The sequence below is a fragment of the Salminus brasiliensis genome, chromosome 21, assembly GCF_030463535.1.
Source record: "Salminus brasiliensis chromosome 21, fSalBra1.hap2, whole genome shotgun sequence".
Classification (NCBI taxonomy): Eukaryota; Metazoa; Chordata; class Actinopteri; order Characiformes; family Bryconidae; genus Salminus; species Salminus brasiliensis.
Window position 1 is genome coordinate 24,449,108 of NC_132898.1, and position 19,764 is coordinate 24,468,871.

The 19,764-nt window shown below is 42.0% G+C and overlaps 1 protein-coding gene across 3 annotated transcripts in view; it reads left to right on the plus strand.

Moving 5' to 3' along the window:
• The window catches only part of slc38a3a (solute carrier family 38 member 3a), a 76,320-nt gene extending 56,766 nt beyond the window's left edge, over nucleotides 1-19,554 (plus strand). For all 3 annotated transcript variants that reach the window (XM_072666589.1, XM_072666590.1, XM_072666591.1), the window contains 9 exons: nucleotides 3,741-3,823; nucleotides 4,642-4,700; nucleotides 5,839-5,994; nucleotides 7,438-7,517; nucleotides 9,880-9,980; nucleotides 11,941-12,065; nucleotides 12,187-12,331; nucleotides 12,460-12,563; nucleotides 13,554-19,554. In XM_072666589.1, the coding sequence (XP_072522690.1) occupies nucleotides 3,741-3,823; nucleotides 4,642-4,700; nucleotides 5,839-5,994; nucleotides 7,438-7,517; nucleotides 9,880-9,980; nucleotides 11,941-12,065; nucleotides 12,187-12,331; nucleotides 12,460-12,563; nucleotides 13,554-13,658 (958 nt within the window). In that variant the 3' untranslated portion in view covers nucleotides 13,659-19,554. The remainder of the gene's footprint in view (nucleotides 1-3,740; nucleotides 3,824-4,641; nucleotides 4,701-5,838; nucleotides 5,995-7,437; nucleotides 7,518-9,879; nucleotides 9,981-11,940; nucleotides 12,066-12,186; nucleotides 12,332-12,459; nucleotides 12,564-13,553) is intronic.
• Nucleotides 19,555-19,764: the final 210 nt, after the last annotated feature.

The following is a 19,764-nucleotide window of genomic DNA, read 5'->3' on the forward strand; positions in this document are numbered from 1 at the left end:
AACAAGGATTGGATTTTTCTAGCACACACAGTCCACAGATATGGATCACAGAAGGCCTAGAGATTTAAAGAGCAAAGAGTTATGCCAGGACAGTGTGTGTGTGTGTGTGTGTATGTGTGTGTGTGTGTGTGTGTGTGTGTGTGTGTGTGTGTTTCTTAAACTTTAGTTATCGGTGTGTTTTACAGTGTTGGTCAGCGTTAATGCTGAATGCTTCGTTCACTTAGTCTTGTCTAATTACTGACTCACTGTGTGTGTGTGTGTGTGTGAGGGAGAGAAATGGTGAGCTGTTCACAGTTTCTCTCAGATCAATGTAGATCAATTCTGAGTCAGACACACAGATCTTAATGATGTGTGTGTGTGCGTGTGTGTGTGTGTGTGTCTTGTTTTTTTGAAGGTCAGTTCTCAGCAGGTAGTGAGGCTGCAGCTCAGTAAGAGTGTGTGTATGCATGCATATGTGTCTGTGCATGTATGTGTGAATAGGTTTGTGTGTGTGTATGTAAAATAAGCAGATGGTAGGAGTAAACTCTGGAGCTCGGACTGGATAAAGGTTTGCCCTGAGACACTGAATCCGTGATCTCAAAATCACCATGGAAACAATCTGTGACTGTCTGCAGCCTGTTTGCATTCATCCCCTCCTGGACCAGTCAGGCTCAACGGCAGTAGAAGGCGATGAGGCTGTTTCTTAGACTGTTTCCATGGTCATTACTCACTTCTGAAGTTCAGGGTTTCCATAGCGATTTCCTACAGGTAGAGGTGAGGGATGAGGGATTCGACTCTTTAGGCCTCCACTCAGCAGTCGAGGACTGTTGTCCACTGCAGTAAGGTATACTGAGACCTGGCGATTGTGTTTACGGAAAAGGTTTGGGTGACAATTGGGTTGACAAGTGTTTGTTAGCAACATTAGCTATGTAGCTTTAGTGTTCAACTAAAGAAGCACAATTTGACTCATGTCTCAGCTGATAAACTGTAAAATGTGTAAATTAGATTTTTCTATTAAGAGCAACTACATTTTGCTTTACACTTTATCTAAAATTAACATATGGTTATAACAGGTGGAGCTAATGAGCTAACGGTGCTTATCAGAACAGCAGTGCTGAGGCGTCATCTCGATAGTCAAACATATAACATCATCTAGTTAACATCTTACTAACCTTAGCGAGAGTAGTTAACATGTGGCAACATCTAGAGTTTCTAAATAACTAATGAAGTTAGCAGCGAAACAGTAGTTAACGTCTAAGTAATGTAAGCTAGAGTAGTTAACATGACGTCAGCTAAAAAAGTTAAACATCTTACCAACATTAGCTAGAGTAGTTAACACCTTACTAACATCAGCTATAGTAGTTGACATCTAACATCAGTTGGAGTAGTTAACATCTTACTAACCTCAAAGGGAGTAGTTAACATCTAACTAACAGTAAACAGTAGTAAACATCTAAATAACATGAGCTAGAGTAGTTAACATCGTACAGACCTCAGCTAGAGTAGTTAACATCTAACACCAGCTAGTTAACATCGTACAGACCTCAGCTAGAGTAGTTAACATCTAACACCAGCTAGTTAACATCGTACAGACCTCAGCTAGAGTAGTTAACATCTAACACCAGCTAGTTAACATCGTACAGACCTCAGCTGGAGTAGTTAACATCTAACACTAGCTATTTAACATCGTACAGACCTCAGCTGGAGTTGTTAACATTTAACTAACATGAGCATATAGTGGAGTAGCATTTAGTTAACACCAAAACAGCGTATTTACTTACTAATTCTGCACGCTGTCGACAGTGGCCTGGGTGAGATGCATCACAGTGGTACAGTCCTGTGTGTGTGTGTGTGTGTGTGTGTGTGTGTGTGTATGTGGCATTCGTCTCACTGTTTGACTCATCCTCCTTCACCCTTGAGACTAGGTTGTGTAAGGACATGACTACTTTTTTCTCACCTCACGTCACACACACACACACACACACACACACACACACACACACACACACACACACATAAAGCTTGGTCCATCAGTTCAATTAAAGCCTCATTTTCACCTCATTCCCAGCCAGTGAGAACCCTCTCCCTCTCCTCACACTCCACTTCACGCAGATGAAATGTGTGTGTGATCTCTGAGCTCTCCCAGACTGTCGGCCAAAAGGATTTTCGGACGGTCAGGATTTCTTGTCCATTTTCAGTGTTTTTCCGGAATCACATGCATTCCGGTTTCCCATTCCAGGTCATGCTGTGGCAGGATTAGTTTTTTTTTTTTCTTCTTCTTCTTCTTCCGCATCATGATTTTCCCTTTTCCAAGTCGTCTTGCGGCGGAATTTTCTTTTCTTTTTTCCCACATTTTCTCATTCCAGGTTGTGATGCAGGAGGATTTTTCGCTTTTGTGCTTGTCTTTCTTTTTTTTTTTCTTTTTTTTTTTTTTTGTCGCACGCTTCCTGCCCCAGGTCGTGATGTGGCAGGTCAGGAAGGATTTGCTTTCTCTTTTGGCCTGCTGTCTGGGAGAACCCGGACTTAATAAGGGGAAGAATAACCAGCTTAAGAGCTTTAGAGAGAGAGCGAGTCTGAAAGAGTTTTGTGATAACCCTCCTCACTCTCCCATCCAGAGCTCCAGCCACGAGCGGAAAGCAGATCTGCTCGCTCGAGGAACGGCCAAAAGAGTTCCGGTTGACCGTCATTAAAATTCAAATCCAGTTCAAAGTGTAGCCAATCGGCTGGGGCGTGTTTGGTGTCTGAACTCTGCTTCTTTAATTTTGTACTGGAGCTACGAGGCTAATGTAGCTAACAAGCAGTGGATGCGTATACCCACCAACTAGCATGATGCTAACTGCATACCTAAATCATCACACACTCTTCTCAAACTGTTTATCAGACTTTGCAGTACAAAGCAATACATTGTTTTGCAGATTTTGAGCTAAATCATATTTATTAAATACATTCAGGGTGCAGGGATACATACAGGGTTATGTGAGGTGAATAATCCCCTAAGAAAACATATTTGTCATAATTCTACTGTCAGCAACATTTCATATAAAACGCATATAAGACGTGTAGGTTCTCTGGTGGGTTTGGATAGTAAATAATTTTTTTTCTGTTGTAGTCGTGGCAACACCTGGTTCCCATCATTACCAAAGAAACATGACCCTATTGGCACCATGCCTAATTCCAGGTGTGGGTTAGAGGGGAATAAAGCCCCCCAGTACTGAGCTGTGAAGTAGTGGAACTGTGTTCTCTGGAATGATGGTTGGTTCTGCATCCAATACAAAGATGGAGCAGGTGTCCCAATACTTTTGTCTATGTATGGAATTATAAAATAACTAAAGTTAGACCAAACTCCTCGTTATCTTCCCTCACCTTCTTGTGACAAAAGTTCCCATGCTGGTGGGGGTGGGGGGTTGGGGGTCTGGCTTCATGCTTCATCCGCTGAAGCCTCCAGCAGAACTCCAGCCCCCCAGAGTTCCCCCCTTTGCCCCACCCCACAGCGTGTGTGGTCCTCACTGTACAAACATGCATTTCCAAGTGATAACGTAGACCTGCAGTTAGCTCCATGCTAATTGGTGACGCACAAGCTTCTCTTGCTTATTAGCTACATTAGCCTCGTAGCTCCAGTGTAAAACCCAAAAGGCCAGACTTCAGACCTGTCTTGACTGATGGGCTCCAGTTGGGATCAGGGGTGTAAATCAGAAGTCCGCTTGTCGAAATTCGTTGACGGCTGTCTGTGTTCTTTCTTCTTTCTCCTGTTATTCTCTTAGAGAGTGGTATCTGGACGGTAATTACCTGGTGATAATCGTCTCCATCTGCATCATTCTCCCGCTGGCTCTGATGAAGCAGCTGGGTAAGTCATGATCCTCCTCAGGCTTTTCTTCCTTCACAAACATCTGAATACGCCAACCAGCTCTGCTTATTCCTCCGCAAATTAATCCCTCTCGCTCTCTCTGTCTCATTTAAGAGATGTGATGCAGCTGTAACACAACACTTTAATCTGAGGGTTTTAAGGAGATCCCTTTTGGCCTTCTTGACTTGCAGTACATGTAAAGCATCTACTGAATTAGGCCGACTAGTAGGACAGGCTCAGATGGATGTAATGCTGACTGGTTTGCTGGTATTGCTGGTAACAATGACCTGTATTTTGGTGGTTACCCTAAATAGGCCTAATTGGCCTATTTTTTTTTTTTGCTACACTAAATGGACTAAACGCATTGGGACACACCTCTTAATCATTGAATGCAGCTGTTTCCACACATTAGTGAAAGAATGGGTGGTTCAAAGAGCTTACTGGGATGCCACCTTGGTAACACGTCAGCTGGTGAAATTTCTTCCCTCCTAGATATTCCACCATTGACTGTGAGTGGTATTATTAAGAAGAGGGGTTGTCGAAAAAGATCCTGTAGGTGTAATGTGCAGGTGTCCCAATATTTTTGTCCAAATGGTCCATATAAAAATTAAGTGGAGCAGAATTATCTAATGAAGGGGTCAGTGAGAGTGAGTAGAGGGGAGGTGTTTCTAATAAAAGGGGAGAGTGGATGTACAAGGTAGGTGTTTCCAATAAAGTGGCCGGTGAGTGCTGTTAAATTTTCTTTAATGTTCTAGGATGTTAAAAAAATATGAAAACATGTTTTTAATAGTGTGTGTGTGTGTGTGTGTGTGTTCCAGGTTATCTGGGCTACACCAGTGGATTCTCTCTGAGCTGCATGGTCTTCTTCCTTATCTCGGTATGTCCTACTTTCACACAAATTACCTCGGAGTGTTCCCACGGCAGCAGAAATCATTGCAGAACGGAATAAAACACACACTCACACACACTCGCACACACACATACACTGTGCTGACTGAGGGAGAATTACACTCAGCTTTGATTGGTTGTGGTTTCAATCAGCAGTTTATAATCCTTTTACTCAGTCTGACAATTGAATATTTTCATCGCCCTCTCCACAAGCCTGCAGAGAGTGTGTGCCACGTGTGTGTGTGTGTGTGTGTGTGTGCGAGAGAGAGAGAGTTGGCATGATTTTCAATCTCTGACTCACTCTGTGTGTGCACTTCTGTGTGTGTGTGCCATGCTTGTTGCTCTTTCTGTCTGACTCACTTTGTGTGTGTGTGTGTGTGTGTGTGTGTGTGTGTGTGTGTGTGTGTATTTATAGTTCTAGAATGGATTTGTGTTTGTGTGAGTTGCTGACATTATCCTCTCTTCTCTTTTCTTTTTGTCTCTTTACCTCTCTTCTTTTCTCCTCATATTTCCTCTTGTCTCTTCTCATCTCTTCTTGTCTCTTCTTTTCTCATCTCATCTCTTCTCTTTTTTTACTCTTCTTTTCTCTTTTCTTCTCATATCTTGTCTCCTCTCTGATCTTCTCTGTTCTTTTTGTCTCTTCTCTTCTCTTCTCTTCTCTTCTCTTCTCGTCTCCTCACATTTCTTCCCTTCTCTTCTCGTCTCCTCACATTTCTTCCCTTCTCTTCTCGTCTCCTCACATTTTTTCCCTTCTCTTCTCGTCTCCTCACATTTCTCCCCTTCTCTTCTCGTTTTCTCACATTTCCTCTCTTCTATTCTTCTTTTTTCTCTTCTTTTCTCTTCTCTTTTCCTCTCATATCTTCTCATCTCATCTATTCTACTCTTTTATCTTCTCTTTTCGTATCTTCTCTTCTCATGTCTTCTCATCTTTTCTCTTTTTTATTCATCTCTTCTATTCTGTTCTTTAATCATATTTTCTTTTCTCTTCTTGTCTCTTCTCATCTCTTCTCTTCTTATCTCTTCTCATCTTTTCTCTTCTCATCTCTTCTCTTCTCTTCTTTTCTCTCCTCATCGCATCTCTTTTTTTCTTTAATAATTTCTCCTCTTCTCTTTTTTTATGAATCCAGGTGATTTATAAGAAGTTCCAGGTGCCATGTCCTTTTGTGGACTTTGCATTTAACCAGACAGTGGGTTTGAACATCAGTACTTACCACGGCGGGGTCACCGTGACCCCTGAAGATGACCCCTCCTGCACCCCCCGAATGTTCAACCTTAAACTTCAGGTGAAATTCTGCACCTAGACACCCAGAAGCAGCCTCACCCTCGAAAACACACAGTGAGACATGTTAATGTGCCTCGTAGTGATTCAAACGGTTGTAGGCTGATTAGCATGATGCAATTTGTCCTGATTAGATCTTCTCAATATCTAGAACCCGCTGGAGAGCAGGGGAACTTTAACACACTGCAGTTTTAAAGTTCACCATTGATCGATGAGCTAAATTAGGCCGAGCAGCAGGGGTTATGGGAAAGAAGTGGCATTTAGTGGCCAGGCTTGTCTTTCTGTCTTTCTTTCTTTTTTCTCTTTGTTGAGTTCACTGAGTTCACTCTCTAAGATGGATTATTCAGACTGTCTTATTTTCCCCCATTTTCTGACCTGTACTTAACACACATCCACGTTCAAACAGTTCAAACATTCTATAGGCTATAGACTTCACATCACACACATCACACTCTCGTCTTACATAGGTGTACAGATATTTATGGCTGTGTAAATGTGAGCTAATTAAGATTTCACATATTTTACATATTACCACCCCAGTAGGATGCGTGTGAGAGTGCAGTCCAGTCTAGGTTCAGTGTGTTCTCCAGGCCGACTGGACTGGCATCCCTAATCAGCCGGGACTTGGACTCCTTCCATATCCAAGCCAACAATTAGTCGCCTAAACAATTATCCTTCTGTGAAGTGGTCCCATCTTTAATGGACTATGAAGTGGTGGGATGGTAGTTGAGGAGGTTGTGGTCGAAGCTTTGGTATCCATGGTGATGTGGGCTATCCTTTGGGTGGTGGGTCATTCTCAACACTGTCAGTGACACTGACACAATGGTGGTGTGTTAGTAGTGTGTGTTGCTCTGGTACGAGTGGATCAGACACAGCAGTGCTGCTGGAGTGTTTATATCCAGCCACCAGCGTCCTCTGAGCACTGATGAAGGACTAGAGGATGACCAGTACAAACTATACAGTAACTGATGGGCTTCTATCTCTGACTTTACAACGACATGGTATAGATCAACTAGGTAGGAGTGTCTGACACACCACCACAATGTCAGTGTCACTGCAGTTCTGAGAATGACCCACCTCCCAAATATCACCCTTCTCTGTGGTGGCCCTGTGGGGTCCTGACCATTGAAGAACAAACAGGGTGAAAGAAGGCTAATAAAGTGTGCAGAGAAACAGACTGCAGTCTGTTTACATGTGTACATATATGTACTTACATGTGTTATACATATGGGACAGTATTATTATTAGGTATTGGTACTCACATATACAGTATAAAATACATATGGTATACATTATTCCGTATAGGCACTTGATACTAAAGGGATATGTATGTTATTACATACAGTTAATATAGGCATGTAATACATAAATATAAGTAGGCATGTCCAGCCATTAAGTAAAATCTCAATGTGTGTGTGTGTGTGTGTGTGTGTGTATTTGTCTCCAGACAGCCTACACTATTCCCATCCTGGCCTTTGCATTCGTGTGCCACCCAGAAGTGCTGCCGATTTACACAGAGCTGCGCAAGTAAGTGTCTCAATCTCAACCATCTGCTACTGGTCTGAGATCTGTCGCGACTAGGGGTGTAGAAATATATATATAGTACATATAGATATATATATATAAATCTGAAGATTGCGAATCAACTACATTATTAATATTAGTATTAGTTATAGCTGAACTTAATTATAATGATTTTCTATAGAGGGTAAGCTTTGACGTTACTGAGTGGCAAAATGTTCGACAACACGGCTGCAGCGTCTGTTAGGGAAAAAGAACAAACCAGGAATGAAACAAGCGACTATCTGCTCAAGTTCAAAGCTGTTGGACTTGACAGCCCTCCATCAAAACCCCAAAAAACGAATGATCCATGGACCGTGATGTGGAGCGTCCAGCTAAGTGAGGCCTAAATTACACCTGTTTGGAGGACAAAGCCTCATATCTGAGAGCACAGAGCCCAGTGAATGATCTTAGGAGTGTTTTCCACTGTTTTCAGGCTCATTTAGTAGACTGTTTCATGTGGTCTACTTGCTTTCTTTTTTGTTCAAACTTAGCATGTTGCTGAATTTGCAACTACGATGGGCTTGTTTTTCTCCCACGTTTTGGTGCCTGGATTCCAGAATTACAGCAGCCCATTAGTTTCTCTGTTTTGGGGCTTTCAGCAGTCCCGCCACTTGTGACGTCACGTGCGAACCCTCTACTGTCTGTATTGTTCTGCGGAAGTCGATTTATGTGTTCAGTGTGTGTTTAATCTTTTCTGAAATAGATTTCATGATACATAAATAAACTGAATGGTTCTGAGGTCAGAGATTTGGACCCCTCTAGTCACGACTCTGTAGCTGTGATGTGAATGTGATTCTTCTGTGACTGGCTGGTCTGGGGTCGGCTGCGAATAATGCTGTGGATGGTATGATGGGAATGCCTCTGCATTGTGCCTGGCTTGTCATTTCAGTCGCCCTCACACTTGCACAGTGACATGAGCTTAACGCAGAATGCAGCAAGCATGCCATGACTCATCTGAAGCTACAGGGCCAAGGCAGGCGCGTGATTGTCCCAGTGCTGGCGTATCACTCCACTGCGTATTTTAGTGGGGTTCCTGCTCTTGCACACATGAGTCAAGTCATCAGCTAATTTAAAAGCTGTGCTACAGAGGGAAGTACTGGAGCTGCGATTTTACCTCCACAAGGTCCTCTCATGGGAGTCCCGTATTAATTATAGGTATCCTTTAACACCTGGTTAGGTAAATCAAATGTGCTTAGGTGGCTAAAGCTTCTGCACAGTGCTGTATGCCCTAGGGGTGTAATGGTCATATAGAGTACTTAGTACTTAGTAAGCTACAGACAGAGCGCTCACATGGTAACAAAAATCGATGAACGTAATTTCACAGATTTCTCAAGTGCGAGTTGAGGTTTCCGCCTGGAAAACCTGTAAACTGTTAGCAAGTTAGTTTTGGATTTGCATGGATTTGTAGGAATTTTAGTTGATTTACGAGAGTCTAGCTCTCCCACCCCCTTTTTACCCAATTTTGATTTTTTTTACCCAGTTTTCCAATTACCAATTTATTAGCCAATTATCCAACCCACTCGTTAGTACTCTCCCCCTTTCACATGGAATCCTTCCGACACCAGGAGGGTGAAGACTGACACATCCCGCAATTGCCTTTTTTCGAACTGCCACCGATGCACCAGGCATCCAATGCAGAAGTGATGTGGGAAGAGTGCGAGTCATCAACCCACCCAGAGAGAGCAAGGCCAATTGTGCTCTCTCAGGCTCTGGCTGCTGATGGAATGCAGCATGACCCAGAATTCGAAACATCGATCCATGGGTCATAGAGCCTTGAAAAGAAACAAGTGTTTCCAATATTCTGGCCTTTTTCCATCCTATTTCAACTCGTGAAATCATGGTGGATGAGACAAGGACGGTGTGTCTGCGGTGGTGGGCAGTTGTAGGGTGTGTGTGTGTGTGTGAAAACACGAGTGTTACTACATGGGGTATGTAGGGGGCATTCCACACTGGACGGAACAGACTGGAACTTGTGCGTCTGTCTGTTCAAATAAATGAAAACTTCTCTTGATTTCAGGCATTTTGGGGTTTTCTTGCTTTTTTCACATTGTACCAAACTCTTGAGGTCCGAACCACAGTGCCACCTGACCCGTGACTTTTGTGTGCTATTACACTACCCTAGTGTTACTCGATGTTAGCGGTTATCAGAGTCTTAAGGATGGCGACTCACCTGAAGACACTCACGTCCAGGCTTACCAGGAGAGACTCAGGCCTGAAGAGGGGGAGAATGTGTGTGTTTGTGTGTGGGTTTCTGTGTGTGTGTGTGTGTGTGTGTGTGTGTGTGTGTGTGAGAGAAAGATCACATCCCGATATTCTCTGATTTCAGCCCCAACAAGAAAAAGATGCAGCATGTGTCCAACATCTCCATCGCTGTCATGTACATCATGTACTTCCTGGCTGCGCTATTCGGATATCTGACCTTCTACGGTGAGACGCGGGGCAGCGGCAGGGTCATTCCACTCCTTTTGTATTCTTGCCTTCCTTTCTTTTCTTTCCATTCTTTTCATTCTTTAAAAGCGGGGAAACTTTGGAAGAAAGGTACAAAAGGTAAACGTTGCATGAGGTGACTGACTGTGCATGCAGTTACTGAATCTCTGCAAACACTGTAAACTTCCTCACTGTTTCAGACTCTCAGACACGCAGCTGACACGTCACTCACTATGTTTACACCAATAAAATGTCTTTGTTGGCCAAAGAATATCTTGTTTAGAATACTAGCACTATTATATTATAGTTTTTATTATTATTATTATTATTATTATTAATAATAATAATAATAATAAAAAGCACAAATGATTAACATAGCAATATTTTATAGAATATTATTAGAATATTACTTTTTAATGTTTTTTTCCCCACTTATTTTAATATTTTTACATTGCACAATCCGTGTGCAATCTTGTGCTCAAACCTTTTTTATCCTGCTAAAGGAAGACCCTTATATTATAGTTTTGATAAATACTGTATGAAACACATTATTTATTCAATATAATTCAAAAGAAACAAATACCTGCTGGATAAACAGGTTTGCGGTACAGGGTTGAACACAAACTGTGATACATAACTTGTATTGTAAAACTGTTATTACTTAAAACCAGACAATAAATAAACATTGAATGTTTACATGTTTTAGATGTTCACATGTTTTAGAAGTTCAGTTTACTTTTAAATTAACTTAAAACTAGATTAAAGCAACATTATGTAGCATTTTTACCTTAAAATAACAGCTTCAAAATTATTGTGATGCTCCACTGACTTGTGTTAGGGAGAACAGCGTGTGTGTAACAGTATGTAAGTTTGGATAAGCATGCAGGATAGTTCTCCCAGGAACTGCGTAACGCTGAGCAACCTCTGCAGTCACATTTGTGTAAAATCCTATCATATTACTCTACCAACTCAGTCAACATGCTTCTTTCACTGACAGTGACAGCTGTGTAACTTTCAGCCTGTCCAGAAAAACATGTTCTTTAGAGGTGGCTCAAAGCATGAATTACTGTCTACCAACTATAGGGAAGGCCTGAAGCAAGAAATGCCAATTATCCATAGTGTTGCTTTAAAGGGAAGTTCACTTAAAATCATATCTGACTTTTCTAGATGCATTACACACTTTTCCTGGTCAATACTTGCAACAAACAGCTAGATATTAGTACTCCTGGTGTGAGTTTTGTGTGCTAAAGCTAAAACTAGAAGTTTAAGTCTCCCAGAAAGTGTTGTATTATCAAAAGTGTGGACATTAGAATGGATATTTCTGTCTGTCAGTCGAGGCGTGTGTGTACAGTGTGTCATATGTATTTTGCCAGTGAGTTCCATAGGAGTGAAGGGGGCAGTTTTCTTTCAATTACTTTAAGCAAATTAATTAAGCAAGGAATGTAAAAACCTTCTGTCTGCAATGCCTAGAAATTCATGAGTGTTTAGAAAGGCTCAAATGTGAAACAAGGTGAATTTTCCCTTGAATGTGTTTTTCACTAAAGGACATATATTGTCGCTGTTACACACAAACTATGTGTCTCCAAAATGACAACTTTACAGGAGAAGGGAATCGGCCTTGTGGAGCATCTCTATTGGGCCATTCATCATGAAATTTGGACACAATTCAAACAGCTACCAGATTGGTCAGATATTTACTGTAATTGCTAAAGTTGAATATGATTATGCCAGAAAAATTGAGTGTGAGTGCAGATTCGGACTGGTTTTCCACTTAAAATAGAAAGGTTGAAGGTGGAAAGAAGAGCGTAATCTCCCTCTAGTGGCCAGTATGGTTTATGACACTCAGCTGTGCTTAAGCCATGATGTTTTCATTTAGGGATCTTTCCCGTTAAATATTACTCATACTAGACAGAGTGTTTCTGCTCTTCCTGTAACTCTTTCTGTGTGTGTGTGTGTGTAGATAGGGTGGAGGCTGAGTTGCTACACACCTACAGCAAGATCGACCCATATGACACACTGATCCTGTGTGTGCGCCTGGCAGTACTCACCGCCGTCACACTCACCGTACCCATCGTACTGTTCCCAGTGAGTCTGCAATCTCTCTCTCTCTCTCTCTCTCTCTCTCTGTCACACACACACACACACACTCAGTAGGTCTGGTGAGAGTCTCTGAGTTTGATAGTTTGTGATGTTCTGTGCTGTGTAGGTGAGGAGAGCCATCCAGCAGCTTTTCTTCCCCAATAAAACCTTCTGGTGGCCGAGGCATATCGCCATCGCCATTGTCCTCCTCACCACCATCAACCTGCTCGTCATCTTCGCCCCCAACATCCTGGGCATCTTTGGAGTCATAGGTCAGTTAGACCACAAGCTCTACAGAACACTGGCAAAAAAGTAATTCAACCTATTGAGCGTTTCTGTGTGTGTGTGTGTGTGTGTGTGTGTGTGTGTGTGTGTGTGTGTGTGTTCCCGTTCCCTTCAGGTGCTACATCGGCCCCGTGTCTCATCTTCATCTTCCCAGCCGTTTTCTACATCCGGATCGTTCCCAAAGAAGATGAGCCCATGCGCTCACCTCAGAAAATCCTGGTGAGAGCCTATGTTTATACTCCTCGCTTTCATTCAGTCCGACTCACAGCTCAGCAGACGTCAGCCGAAGTTCACTGATCTCATCAGAGTTTACCAAAGCAAACACCTAGCAACAGTCTAGCAACAGTCAGATACTGTATGGCATAGCAACTGGTTATTGACATCCTACTAACCATCTAACATCCGCCTAGCAACTGCATAGGAACCAGCTGGGATACCATAGCAACTTCTTAGTATTTGCTTTGAAGCCACCTAGCAACTGCTCAGCAACCTCATAGCAACCACCTGAAAATTGTTTCTCTTGTGCAGTAATTCTGCATATTCTTCAGCAGCCCCTAGCAACACCCTAGTAAACATCACATACTGCATGGCATAGCAACTAGTTATTGACACCTTACCATTATCCTAGCAACTGCATAGCAATCTGCAGGGATACCATAGCAACTCCTTAGCATCTATATAACAGTCACCAAGCAGTTACCTAGCAACCCCATGGCAACCAACTGGAAATTGCTTCCTCTGTGCAATCACTACATTTTCCTCAGCATAGAAACCACAACCACAGCAACTTCCTAGCGACACTCCATTACAAAACCATCACATACTGCATGGCGTTGCAACTGGTTATTGCCAATCATATAACTACTACCTAACTGCATCCTAACCTCAAAGCAACTGACCAGCGCCTGCATAGCAACCTGCTAGCAACTCCTTAGCATCTACATAGCAACAATCTAGCAACTTCATAGCAACCATCTCAGAATTGTTAGGCCTGTGCAATCACTCTGCATTCTAGATATACCTATTCAGTCTACAGCAGTGTAGAGTGCTTGAGACACAATATAGCACAGCCAGTCAGAACAGAGCTCATTTGCATATATTAATCTTAAAAACATGGTTACAGAAACAAATAAATATAGATCATATAAAAATCTCTCTATCCCTCTCCCTCTCCCCCTCTCTCTCTCTCTCTCGCTCTCTCTCTCTCAGGCCACCTGTTTTGCCGGGCTGGGTGTATTGTTTATGATAATGAGCTTGAGCTTCATCATCATTGATTGGACATCGGGGAGCAGCAAAGCAAGCAGTGGACACTAGGCCACGCCCACATTTTTCTTTCTTTTCTTTTCTTTTTTTTTAAATAATAATAGTTGTTGTTGTGTGTATTTTTATGTTCTGTATAGTCCGGGGTCGGGGGGCGTAGAGTATGCATAATCTCTCCGTGCAACGTCAGTGTGACAGACTCAGGATCATCAGGCCTGCAGGTCCACCCTTCTAAAACACAGGAAAAACACAGTGCAGGGCTGTCGTGTTGTGAGGGGCTGAATTCTACTGTACGCTATCCTAAAACTGACCAGATTCCATTCTTTCCACAAGCTGCCCAATCTCAGTAGACGGCTCCCTATAAACAGACTGGAGCCTTAGCAGGACGGATCCACAGAACGACACATGATGACCCAGATGCGGTAGCTGCTGAACGAGGTCATGCATTCTCACCAAACTGACCCCAAGCGGCCAACCCTCCAGTCCTCATCCATTTATGTCCCACTTTTATTTGAACGTAAACCTCTTTGATCACAAGCGGGTGCCATCAAAGCAGGGTATATTTTGGGGCGGGGGGTTGCCTTGATTGATCTCTCCATGCTCCACCCACAAATGTCCTTTTACTGTTACTGGTTGATAAGCTTTACAGAACACAGAACACAATAGTAGGAACCCCTATTTGGTGCTACACTATATGGACAAAAGTATTGGGACACTTACACATTGCACCTGAGGGAGATTTTATCTCAATTTCATCCCGAATGTATCGCCATTAATTTGGAGTTGGTCCCCTTTTGCAGCCTTAGAGACCCCTCTCTGTAACTTCACGTGGTCTGCTACATCATGGCTGAGTTGCTGTGGCTCCTAAGCATCGCTTCCATTTTTCAATAATACCACTCATAGTTGATCTACAGTGGAATATCTAGAAGGGAAGAAATTGCACCAACTGGCTTGTAGCAACGGTTACATCCTACTGCAGCACCATGCTGGAATTCAATGAGTTCTTTAGAACCACCCATCCTTTCACAAGAGTGCTTAAAGGCAGACTGCATGGTAGGTGCTTGATATTATACACCTGTGACAATGGGACTGAATAGAACACCTGCATTTAGTGAGGAAGAGATGTGTCCCAATATTTTTGTCCATGTAGTGTATATAGAACCAGTTTTCTCCATAATGTAGTCCCATCCTTTCACAAAGACCCCACATGATGCTTCTATTGCTGGATGGGTAAAGGACTTGTAGGGTGAAGTTGCTTCCTCAAAGACCAGCCAACCACTTTTTTCTAAACTGCCACTAATGCAACAGCAAAATGCACTTGGACGAGAACGCTAACGGCTAATTCTGTTACCTCAGCTAACAGCCATCTGCGCTGGCTAGCATCACCCACAGTGAGTGATGGGGGAGCTGACCTACCAACCCAGAGAAAACGAGAACAGCCATGCTCTCTGGGACCTCCAGTTACGGATGGCTGTGGCATGCCCAAGGATCAAACAAGTGATCTCCTGATGATAGAGCCTAGGCTTCGACTCTGTATAGAACCATTACCTTTACTAAAGAACCCTTGAAGAACCCCCTGTAGCTCTCTATAATTATCATTTCTGACGCAGCTTGACAAGACATTGTAGAACATGACGCACACAAAGAACATGTTGCCAGCAATTCCTGATCCTAGAGATCTACCACCCTGTTTACCACCCTAATCTAGCACACCTGATCCAGGTGAATGAGGGTTGTAAAGTTGTGTGTCACAGTTTCAAATAGGGACGACTGGCATTTCTGACAAACCTTGTCTGTCAAAGTTCTGTAAAGCTTGTCTAACCTAGCAACTGTTGCTATGAAACATCGCATATGTGGGTGGAGCATGAATGGGCTGGTTCCCCCTGAGGGGCGGGCTGGTGGTTATCGGTGGTGCCTGTGGTACGTCAGTCCACTCTGATGAATTGCTGTCCGTCCCATATCTGACCTTAGACATGGCAATAATCTCTGCAACGGCCGAGAAGCCGCCACTACGACCCCCATGACCCTGCTTTCTCGGTCGGTTGCTGTTGTAGCGAATAGCGTCTATAGCACAGTCCCCATGTGACACATATGCAAACTGTACATACGGTGAGTTCAAATACGTGCGTGCGTCGTTTTTATATGTATGGATTTATATACTGTTGACAATTTCTAATATCAAAAAGTATAAAGTTAAAGTATATAAATAGATATAAATATATATATATAAATATAGATGGACATCATGTGACAGTGATGTGTTTGCTATCCATCCAGAAGCATATCAGTTCCAAGTAGGCTACAGTAGATAAACTGACCAGCTCAAATCTCCCGAAACAAGCCAGAGTTTGCTGCTTCGGAAGTGTTGATGATCCACTGTAGAGGAAGCGTGAAAAGCACAGTTTGAAAGAAGCACAGGAAGCTCATGGGGAGGGTCACCACTGCCATGTTGATGAGGACAGACTCTGTCCTGAGTTGTTTCTGAAAATCTGCTGAAGGTGGACAGAGATAACCAAAAAAGTAAATAAAGAAATCAATCGTACAGGGTCGCCTCCTTCACCGGGGAAAAATAAGAAGCAGTACCCAGGGCTGTAAATATCCGGATCACAGGACAGGCCTGATAACGCTGACTGACCTACAGTAGAAACTCTTCCAGATGAGTTCAGAGATGCGACTTATCGTACGTGATATTTCATTCCGCTCACTCGCTCTTTCAGTAGTGGTTCTTTATGTCTTGGTCACGTGGCCGTGCCTGCCAGACAGAACTGCGGCCTCCAGTTCAGCTAAAATTAAAAGACAAATCCCACATGTTTGACAAACAACAGATATTAGCACTTATTTACAGTACTCTAATCCTGATTCTTTAAATTAGGGTATTGAAGACGTATACTAGTCTAAAGCTAAAGCTGACTGAGAACAAACACAAATGCTGTGGAAATTGGGCAGATTGGGCTTAATTTAAACTTGTTGCTCTTAAATTTTAGTTAATTAAATGCTAAAATAGAACTTAATAGAATAGTACTCTTTTTGGTGTAATAAAAGTGTATTAAAGCTGATTGAGACCAGATTTAAACTCATGTGAAATTCAGATGAGCTTAAACTCCAGACTATTTTAATGTAAAATTAATCTCAAATACAGATGAAGTGTAATTGAAATCATCTGAATTTGAAATGAACGGAAACATGGAAAAGTCTAAACAAAAGAAATCTGATATAATCTGGGTGCGTCCCAATCGCATACTACTGACTAATGCTGACTAATTTTGTGTATGAGTATGTAGGACGTAGGATCTATTATCCAACAATGCAATGCGAAACAGAAAGAGGGGAGCCACTCATGACTGAAAAAAGCACGGATAGTGGATAATGATGTAGCAGTGATCCATGGATAATGGTGCAGAATCAGGAGAACTTGCTGTGACATATGTTGGCATCATCACTTCCTGTTAGTACGGGTCACTAAACGGGTCACTACCTTAATATTTTGTGTAGTATCCTTCCAAAACAGCACTATTAATATTAGTATATACCTTATTATCAGTATTAGCGTGTAGTGTGCAATTGGGACGCAGCCCCTGCATTTAATGTAATCCATGTAATGGTGAAGCTGATTAAGTCCCGATTCAAATTCAGCTAAACTAAGCTAAAATAATGAGATCAAATAAAAATAAAAAGACCCACCAGTGTTTAATACATATGACACTTTCTGAAAAGTAAATGCGCCTGTTAACAAGTGCCCATTTATTACATTTGACATACCTTATACTTCATACTAATGTTAAGCTGATGAAACTTTTTGAAAACAGAAATTGACGTTCAAACATGAGCCTTATTTCCTGTGTCTCAATCCTGAATCTTTAACACTTTACAGAATGAGATCAGTCACCATTGTGAAATATGAAAGGTGTTCAGAAATAATTACTGGAAAATGTATTATGAATTCCACAATGCAGAAAACCCCAGTTTGATGAATTTGTCCCAGAACTGAGGCCGGTTCCTGACTGAGCACGAGCGTCTGGCGATGACTGAAGCCGTTTAGTTTTAGCACTTTCTGCTGTAAAGCACAATTTAGAGCCATTAAAATACTGACTTACTCTAGAGACCAAGTGTAATAAACTCATGAATTAATATATTTTATAGACAGAGTTATATGGCCTTCGTACTACTAATTGTGAAATGTTTCAAAGGAGTGTGTGAGTGGGTGTGAGCGAGTGTGTGTACTGTGTGTGTATATGGGTGCATATGCAAACTCCTCAGTAAACGATGAACTGATATGGATGTTGAACATTGTAAAGGAATGTTAACCTCAGTAACAGCTACCTTTTTTCTATACTACATAGGCCCATCGTTCAACCAGTGGAAAGTATTGAGTGTGTGTGTGTGCCTGGGAGTGTGTGTGTGGCATCTGTTTCCTCCATCATCCATCAAAGTGTAGTCAGTGGATGTACTGTGAGTAACATGCAGTATCTTTAAGATATATATGTGTGTATGTGTGTGTGTGTGTATGTATTTGACTTGTGGTACTTTTTCACTAGTTCTGTGAAGTGTTCCGTGGACAGGTCGATCAACCATGTGTGTGTGTGTGTGTGAGAGGTGTGATATCCCCATGCCTCAGCTCAGTGGTTTAAATGTCCCTGCTGCTGCCGGAAGCTGAAAGACAGTAACGTCGTGCACTGTAATGTGTCAAAGTCCAGTCAGAACCTGCCGAGGTCCAGAGTCACAGACACTACTGTTCAGAATCAGTAGATCATAAAAACTCATTTGACCCTTTGACCCCTCTATAGATGTGCAGACACTCATCTAGCGTAAGTCAGTCTGCCAGAATCCTCAATAGTAGCTCCTCTCCTACGCCTTCAGTACCTTCAGCAGACTACTCTGGACGGTGCCCGCTGAGAGACCTTTGGAAAAACCAACCAGCAGCAAACCAACAAAAGCATTAGCAGAGTGGAGCTCCGGTTCTCCTCGAGAACCTCCACTCTAACAAGAATCTACGAGCTGTATAAACGAGAGGGAAGGAGCTGACTCTATATATGATATATATGGTCTATACAGTCGTTGTGGGAGGAGCTGAACTGCAGACTGTATATTAGTTTATTTTTCAATCTGTACAGTCAATTGGGGAAGGATCTGAACCCCTAACTGTGTATATATATATATATATATATATATATATATATATATATATATATATATATAATCTATACAGTTCTTATGGGGGAAAAGCTGAACTGCGGACTGTTTATATATGATATTTATGATCTGTACAGTAATTGTGAGAGGAGCTGAACCCCTGACTGTATGTATGGTATATATGATCTATACAGTCATTTAAAGGTGGAGCTGAACCCCTGACTGTATGTATGATATATATGATCTATAGAGTTGTTTAGGGGAGGAGCTAAACCACTGACTATATGTGTGATATATATGATCTATAGAGTTGTTTAGGGGAGGAGCTAAACCACTGACTATATATATATATATATATCTATACAGGGGATTGGGGAGACTGGGATATTTGAACAGTACTGTATCATAGTTTTGTTGATGTTCTCAAACCTCCATTATTGCAGAACCAAAAAGGACTAAAGCAGTGATTTCTGATTGAGACTTTAAGGCTCTCGTACACTTTACACAGCATCTTCATTTTGCGTTGTCATTATGTTTTATGTTGTGTTTGCCTGTATCAGTGGTGTAACTGTGTTCCGCAGTGTGTGTTACCTCTGAAGCACAAAATCTCCCACCTCTTAATGACTTATCAGACTATTACTGCACAATTACTGTGTGTGTGTATGTGAGTGTGTGAGTGGGAGTGGGTGTGTATTATGTGCCAGTTATCAGAGAAATGCCAGTATTTTTCTCGCTCTCCAAACATGTCAGTAGTGGTTTGGGCCGAGGCCTGCTCTGTTTCTGTTAATCTGATGGAATATTAAAGTGGTATAAAGACTGAGTGCTGTTATGATGGCAGAACTGTTCTGATTCTGTGTGTGTGTGTGTAGAGAGAGAGAGAGAGAGAGATGAGCTTTTGATCAAATGCATCTATTTTTTCACTTAATAGGATGATAATAGGATGATTTTTATGATGATGTTTTATTTCCTCTAACCATAAACAGATTAAAATGTGAGTCATATCAACTGATTGATATCATACAGTCTAACT